Below are 8,395 nucleotides of genomic sequence, written 5' to 3' on the forward strand. Positions count from 1 at the left end.
GTTGTCCCAGCTACTCGGGAGGCTGAGGCAGGAGAATCGCTTGAACCTGGGAGGCGGAGGTTGCAGTGAGCCGAGATTGCGCCCCTGCACTCCAGCCTGGGCGACAGAACTAGACTCCGTCTCAAAAAAGAAAACAAACAAACAAAAAGGATCTGAATCACTGTTATTATATATATAGATATTTATATTTCACAGCTGTTGCATCATCTGCTAGAAACATCTTAGAAGGTTCAATCCATGCCCACAACAATGAAATGACATTTCTTTGAAGAAGGAATGGGATGAAATGTACCTAAAACAAAACGTAGCTGAGATACTGAGTTTGGGATTTTTCCACGTGTCCCCCGCCCCTTGTCCAGCCCTAAGAATGTCAAGAATTTGAACTCCCTGTTCTTAAGGTGAAAGGGCATTAACTCAAATCTGTTCATGAAGCAAAGCGGTGGCAAACCTGAAGACATTGGAACTACGTGACAAAACCTCCCAAGTTAACCACGGCCAGCAGTGATTCTTTCCTTCGGTGTTTCAAAAGTAATTGGAAACAACATTCGAGTTGTAGGTCATTAATTAGGAGCCAGAGAGAGCTCCATTTGCATCTCAGTAATGCGCTACACCTTTACTTCAACATTTAGCTTTAGGTTTAAAATATTTGCCAAGATAGCGCAGAGGCAATTAACAGATTTCTTTTAAACGTGTGCTATAGTTACACACTCCCTCCACAGGAAAAGAAAACTATACAGCAGAAGTTACAAAATGGTTATTTAGTGTTTCGAAAACATTCCAATAATCCCTTCACTGTGGTGTTATTCACTCAACAGTAGAAAAGCAAAACAGAAATGAACATAAGCGCAGCCGGCTCGTTTCCATCTCAAAGAGAACCTCGAGGAACCCGTCAGCTGCAGTTTGCGCCTGGGAATCTCAGCATAAAATCTTCCCAGTCTTCCTCCGATGGGCAGGAGGTGAGCAGGAAGACACACTGCCGCTCACTAGGGGACCCCAGATGTCACCCCAGCCCCAGGATAAATTCCTCCGGGCCGCATGTAGAACTCCAAATACTCCCAGTTTCCCCCAAAATAGACGTTGACCCTCTGGGGTTAGCATCGGCTCCTAGTGAATAACTTCACATGTCTGGTTGTTGTCTCTTTTAACTCCTTTCTCTGAAATGAGCTAGAGCTACCAGATTATTCTAGAAGAGCTTGGCCACCACGTGGATACGATGTCATTTTGTAGTTTTAAAATATTTTAACTTTATTATTATGCTTATAATAGTATTCCAACAGACTGTATTAAAGGCAGTGATCACTAACACAGAACACAACAGGGTGAAGAGGCAGCCGGGCCGCTTGCAGGACATGGCCTGTCGGGCCGGGGTCGCTGACATGCACGTTGCTAGCTCATACACTGCTACCCTCAGCACAGGCTGCAGGAATAGGGACAAGATAGATGCTGCCAGACTCTTAGAAGCTATTTAATAAATATCATCCAAAAACAAAATGGAAGAGAAACAAGAAACCCTCCGAGCACAACCACCTTAGGCCAACTGAATGTAATCTAGTTTATTCAACCAAAAATTGAGAGAGAAGGAAAATATTGAAACAAACAAAGGAAAGAAAGCAGTTCTTAAGACTAGCAGTAAATAAATTTATACAACAATTCGGTCTGTATAATATGATGAAATAAATCTACATCTTTTCTTATTTTGGTGCTTTGAATTATACATACAAACAACAATTACAGGGACTTGTTCACAAAGCATGTAGGCCTGGTAAAAGGCTCTCTGAAACCCTCAATGGCAACTGGTGAACGGTAACACGGATTGCCCGGAACTGGTATTTCCTTTGCAGAGGCCAACAGCTTTGAACGAATGATTCGCCTACACTTTTTTCTTTTTTTTTTTCTTTTTTCTTTTTTCGTTTTTTTTTTTTTCTTTTAATGCATCAAACAACTGTGGCCAGTGAAAGGAAACAAAACTGGCAGTTTGTCCTTTTGAATATCAGACCTATTTTCTTCTTAATTTCCACATTCTATTTCTCCCATATTCCTTAAACTTCTTGGCATCCTTTATGCCTTACAGCTACCCAGATGCAATAAAGTCATTGTACAGTATTTCTTACAATATAAGTTATATGCAATGTTCAGCATTTTTTTTTTTCACAGCACTAGAGACCCTGTTAAATAGGGGATATGAGTCAGAATGGCTTATTCACAGATGGGGTCCAGATTCAGTGGTTGGAACACAGACACCACAGTGAGCTCCTTTGCAAAGTGGCAAACATAATTTTGCTTTCTGCCTTCAAAAACATATATCCATCGCGTTTAGGCTTCATGATGCTGCTCCTGCAAAAATGCACGTCGAAGGGGGCTGCAGGGACGCTCGCTGGGGGCCCTGCCAGCCTCGAGCAGGGCTCTAACCCATGGCAGTGACCATGCTGGAGGGGTGATGCGGTCCAAAGGACAGGCTGGATGGCGGGTGCATCGGCGTGGGCGTGGTCAGCATGTGGCTGGAGTGGCTGAAGGGCGAGATGTGGCTCAGGGAGGACATGTGTCTGGAGAGGGCGGCCGGGTTAAACGAGCTGTTCTTGGGGAAGTCCTCCAGTGAGTCATGCACTTTTTTGCACTTTTTGGATTTGCTAGACATTTTTCGGTTTCTGGTCTGGATGCCTTCCTTCTTCATGGTCAGGGGTCTGTTAATCTAAACAAAGATCAATTTTTTTTTTTTTTTTTTACTTTTTGGCTGCCTCTGAAATGCACAGGCTCTCCCACACCAACAAGGGTTCCACCGGCCGCCCCGGATCAGGGATCCGTTTCCATTTCAGCCGGCCCCTTCCTCTATCCCACTTGCTCCTGTCTCTTTCCCAGGGACTGAAGAACTCAAATACATACAGTTACCAGATGAGAGACCCATCTAATACGATTGTATTTCTCTGGTAACGAAAATGGAGTTCACTTGCCTTATTTCTTTAGAATTTCCTTAGACTATTTCATAAGAATCGAGGTGGTGAAGAATCTTCAAGAGGGAAATACCATCGTGTCTACTCTGACAAATCTGCTTCAGAACTTGAACAGCACTCCCCAGGTCATCAGCCTCTAGGTGGTTAAGGCCGTCTGCCTTGAAGAAATGAGGACTCTACCGCTCTACTGAATAACTTGTGGTTGCCTCTTTTCTACCTGGCCTTTGAGAGGTCATAAAATCTTTCCCCAGAATTTATATGTAGCACGGTTGTATTTTATGAAACCATGCCTTTCTTAAAGGTGATCTCTTTTTTTTTTTTTTTTTTTTTTTTTTGAGACGAAGTCTCACTCTATTGTCTAGGCTGGAGTGCAGTGGTGCGATCTCGGCTCACTGCAACCTCTGTCTCCTGGGTTCACGCCATTCTCCTGCCTCAGTCTCCTGAGTAGCTGGGACTGGAGGCGCCCGACACCACGCCTGGCTAATTTTTGTATATTTAGTAGAGATGGGGTTTCACCATATTGGGCAGGCTGGTCTCGAACTCCTGACATTGTGATCCACCCAGCTCGGCCTCCCAAATGCTGGGATTACAGGCGTGAGCCACCGCACCTGGCCAAAAGCTGATCTCTTGCCTCTGTCACTCCAGCAGCAGCTGCAGTGGCTGCAAATGCTATTTCCACCTAGCTCTGACTCTCCACTTCTAACCAGACAAACAGCCAACCAACAAATCAACAAGTATTTCATAACCACCTATGGGGTGCAAAGCACAAAAGGGCACTCATCTTAAAAAGGAAAGACCAAGAATGTGCTAGAGTAAAGAGACAGAGACCAGACCCTACTCGGAAGATCAAGAGACTTCAATCTCGGAGACAGCTACCATTTCTCTCTTCTTGATAAACCTCATTTGCCTTTTAAAAATACACTTGCTTTGGGGGCCCAGAATCAAGAAAGGAAACTTTACAAAGTAAACAGAAGCTACTCCCCACAGGGAGGCAGAAGCAGATTAACCCCGACAGCAGACATCTGCCCGGAAGAGCAAACTCCACATCTGGCCACGTTCCCAGGGGAGGGTGGCAAACAGACTCAAGGAGTGAATGTCGGTGTCCTGGCCGTTCCTGACTTCCCGGGATGAAAGCATCGCCTTCCACCACAGTTCTCAAGGGTGGAGAACCCTTGGCTCTGGGTTTTACCTGTCTATTCCCAAAGCCAGAAAATCACACCTGAGAAAGGGAGAATTCAAATGGCCAACGTGCTGAGAGCAGCCAACACCCAGCTTCCCGAAGCTGAGCTGGGAGAGGTCACCTGGAGAAAGAGACAAAGCCCCACACTGCAGCTGAGACCTTATTTCCCCCATACTCGGGAAGCCAATGTGACCGACGGCAGGAGAGCCCAGAAAGGTCACTGCCAGAGGAACATCTCCGGGTTCCTTCTTCAAAGTTTTCATCAAGATAAAGATGCAGCCTACAGAGATGACAGGAATCTACTCCCACATCAAATCTTCACCAAGATAATGTTCAGATACACAGCTCTGGATGCCGACATCTAGCTATACATAGCCGGGTATCTAAATATAATATCTAGTTACACCAGTAGCCACACAACCCCAGATAACCAGTCACAACACCACTGAGAGATGCTGATACCGAGGTAGGCAGTTATCTCAACACCTAGATAAGAAGAAAGAGCTTATGGCGTCCATGTACAGATGTCTGGAAGGGCAGAGCAAAACGCAACGCGATGACAACGTTAATAGATTATTATCTGTTACTGTTCAATACACATCAATCCCCTCCTTTTACGAATTCCTGGTAAACCAGAGAAGACAGAAAAACCACTGTTGAGGATGAGGAAGTGTCTATCTCCCACTCACCCAAGCCCAGTCATGAAGACCAAGCTCATTAAGACTGAGGAGGTAGAAGTGAGGCATGGAGAGGATTTGTCAGCTTTTCTTTGATTTGAGAAATTCATATTCTTCAGAAATATATTACATATATATATGTATATGGTCAGACACAAGTGCGATCGTATCTCATCCCAGCTAACTATTCAAAAAAGTATATAACTAATCTCCTGTAATTCCTATACTTTCACGGATATAGGGATGAAATATACATACACAATTCGTTACAATGTTGTTGTACTCTAAAAAAAGACAGCAACCCCTTTCCCCTGGTTCTCCTCTTAGTTCTGACACTGCCAACCTCCTAGGAAAGCCTCCTGACTCTGAAATGGGCCCCGACTCTTCTACTTTCTCAGCCACGTTACCTTGTGCAAGCGACTTGCTTTTCTGAGTCATAATTCCTTCAAGTAAAACCGAAATAAAAATAATTTCTGCCCTGTCTACATCATGGGACTATCTCAGGCTCAAATGTAATCAAGTAACAGGAAAATTCTTTGAAATCCATCAATTACAGCCCAGAAATAAGTTCATAGGCAGTGCTGATGACTGGATAGCTAATAAACCCTAATGCTAATAGCCTAATAGCTTACAAGCCCAAGTCTTCCAGATTTGAATCATGAATCTCTCTCTCTACTGCAGTCAGCAAGTAAATTCCCCAAAGTGAAAACAGAACTTGGATTTAATTGCTGATAAATGTATATGGACCACAGTCCCAGGACCTAAGGGAGAATAAGGGATCGTAGTAAGACTCTGGTTTCATTCACTGGACCGGGACCACAGCGAGAGAGATGGCACAGGCAGGGAAATGAGTGTATAGAGCTCCTCAGAATCACAACAACTTGTTCCCAAGAAGTGAAAAAGAAGCAGGGTGCTGGGGTCACCCTAAGAAGTTCTCTATGACTCAAAATATCCAACCAGAAAAGCTTCCTCCCCAATTCCCAGGTATTCCTGAGTAATATGAGTTCATTGCCAGAACCGCCGCAAGCAAACGTCCCTGTCTCCTCCCCGTTCAGCCCCGGACTTTGCCAAAGTCAGGTTGGCCAAGGGAATTTAGGAGAATCAGAAAGAGCTAAAAAGGAAGGAGAGAGAGAACAAGACAGGGAGAGACCAAAATGACCATTTTTGTCTTTGGAATTAATGTAAACTTGAAGCCTCACTAGGATCATGAGCCAGAATGGTTTCAGAAAAAAGGAAAAAAAAACCTGAAAAAAATTTTTTTAAGATTGAGACATATTACGAAATGAGAGGACCCCAAATGGAAAGATTAGAAATGACACAGCTAAACTCAGGTGACTGGCAATTACCATTCTGCTAACATGACATAAAAGGAGAAAATGACAGTTTCTTTTCCCTGGTATGGTAACTTCTCCCAGGTGAGCCACCTTCCTGAAGAGCTAGCTCTCTGCACGTAAAAGTTGGTTCGGACAAACACATCAGACGAAATCTCTCAGACATTTGTTCCATGTCTTTTATACAGAGAATCCATTTCAAATTCATAGCACAGATTTAGCCAAGATTTTTACCTCTCAGTAACTGAATGGATCCTCTTGGTTTCCAGAGTCCCTGCCACTCATTACAATTCTATTTACCTTTCTCTTTCACTCTCTCTTTCTGTAAAAAGTTTAAAATGTCAGGAAACAACAACCTAGGACCAGTGGCTTTTTTTGTTTTCCAAAAGGAAGATTTTTTTTTTTCGTTATAAACCAGACAGGCCCAGCCAGCACATCAGACTGCTGCATTGCTGCATGGTACGTGGAGTGTCCAATGCACACCAAGGGGGTTGTGTGGCTGCCAGGCTGTAAACCCCCTCAGCCTCAGCAAGGCTATGCTAGACAAAGTAGTTTTCCAAGCTAGGTCCTATTGCATCGATTATCTGGAGCCTGCGATCTGCCCCCGCGGTGGGCGATGCACATGGAGAGGCCGGTGGTGACGCTGTTTGCCGGTCACCACCAGGAAGGGAGCCCCGTTCTTGCTGGTCCCAGTCCACTTACATTGTGCAGCTTGTAGTAGAGCCCACAGGCATTGCAGACAGGGTCGCCATTGGCGTTCCTCCTCCAGAGTGTGGTCGTGGTGGTCTGACAGTTCGCACAGGACGTCCCTGCTCTCCTGGCTGCAGACTGAGAGTGGGGAGAGAGGAGAGGGTGAAATCAAAACAAATGGTAAATGTGTTGTCATCGCTATGAAGACAGGCTTAAAAAAAAAAACAAAAGGAAGGAAGAAATTGTCACTGAAATCAAAACTAGCAAGTGGCCCACATGAAAGTGACACAGATCCCCAAAAGCTGCCTCGAGAAGAAAAATGTCACCACTACACTGGAGCATGTCAGGATTGCAGTAACGTGGCCAGAATTTCACCCACCACTCTCCGGTAGGAGCAGGAAGCCAGGGCCTCCTCCCTGGCAGTCTTAGCCTCTTACCCTCCTCCCACAAAGTACACCAGAGGGTTAATTTTTATGGGTGGTTAATTTTGAATTAGCCAGCCAATTTTGGAACTGGGCTTTCAGTTGCGTTTTTCACCAAGTCCAGGGCCACAAGAGGTCGTTTTCAAACTCAACTCCCAAGAATATCCATCCTCAAATAGGCTCCGGTCATCAGGAGGCACTCACAGCAAAGGAAGCACAAAGTCAAGCACCAGAAACACTCTGGATCCCAAACAAAGAAATGCTGAGTTATCAAGAGAACAGCCTGCTAACACAACAGCAAATTCTGCAAAGAATGTCTGTGCAAGTGAGTGGCATGCACACATGGGTGACACACCTCAGGAAGCGCCGAGTAGGACATCCTAAGTCGACAAGACCTCCTAAATTTATACAGCCTGCACTTTCTTGTTTTCTCTTTTCGAGACAAGAGTCCCACTCTGTCACCCAGGCTGGAGTGCAGTGGTGTGATCTCAGCTCACTGCAACCTCTGCCTCACGGGTTGAAGCAATTCTCCTGCCTCAGCCTCCCTAGAAGCTGCAATTTATAGGCACCTGCCACCTCGCCCGGCTAATTTTTCTATTTTTAGTAGAGATAGGGTTTTACTATGTTGGCCAGGCTGCTCTTAAACTCCTGACCTCAAGTGATCCGCCTGCCTCGGCCTCCCAAAGTGCTGGGATTACAGGCGTGAGCCACCACAGCCTGTGCTTTCAAGCTTGGTCACTTCCCATTCATGAGACAGCCACCCTCACTCTCTTTAGGTGGCTGTCACCTAAATTTGATTCACCAATCAAACAAACTCAAAAGACCAAGGAATGTTGCCACTCGTCAGGAACTCTGGATCCCTTGCCTCCTCTGATACCAGTTCACCTTCGTGAAATCAGGCATTTCCTATTTGCTGTTCACGGAGTAGCATAGTTGCAGGTCAAAGGTCAGCCTCAACTTGAATTTTAATTCCTTGGTTGTGTTACCGCCCTAATTTCCTTTAAAAGAGAGATTTTTCTTTCACTTTTTGACATATTTAAACTGATCAAGTGACTATTCTCTGTTCATGCTTTAAAAAAAAAAATGAAAAAAACCGTTGGAAGAAAATGGAGTTGAGTCACTTCTTTTTTTTTTTTTTTTTTTTTTT

The 8,395-nt window shown here is 44.7% G+C and overlaps 1 protein-coding gene across 2 annotated transcripts in view; it reads right to left on the bottom strand.

Moving 5' to 3' along the window:
• Nucleotides 1-1,527: 1,527 nt before the first annotated feature.
• GATA3 (GATA binding protein 3) overlaps nt 1,528-8,395 on the bottom strand; it is a 20,826-nt gene continuing 13,958 nt past the window's right edge. For both annotated transcript variants that reach the window (XM_011974903.1, XM_011974902.1), the window contains exons 5-6: nt 6,839-6,964; nt 1,528-2,689 (exon numbers count right to left, since the gene is read on the bottom strand). In XM_011974903.1, the coding sequence (XP_011830293.1) occupies nt 2,405-2,689; nt 6,839-6,964 (411 nt within the window). In that variant the 3' untranslated portion in view covers nt 1,528-2,404. The remainder of the gene's footprint in view (nt 2,690-6,838; nt 6,965-8,395) is intronic.

This window comes from Mandrillus leucophaeus, unplaced genomic scaffold, assembly GCF_000951045.1.
Source record: "Mandrillus leucophaeus isolate KB7577 unplaced genomic scaffold, Mleu.le_1.0 Scaffold15, whole genome shotgun sequence".
NCBI lineage: Eukaryota > Metazoa > Chordata > Mammalia > Primates > Cercopithecidae > Mandrillus > Mandrillus leucophaeus.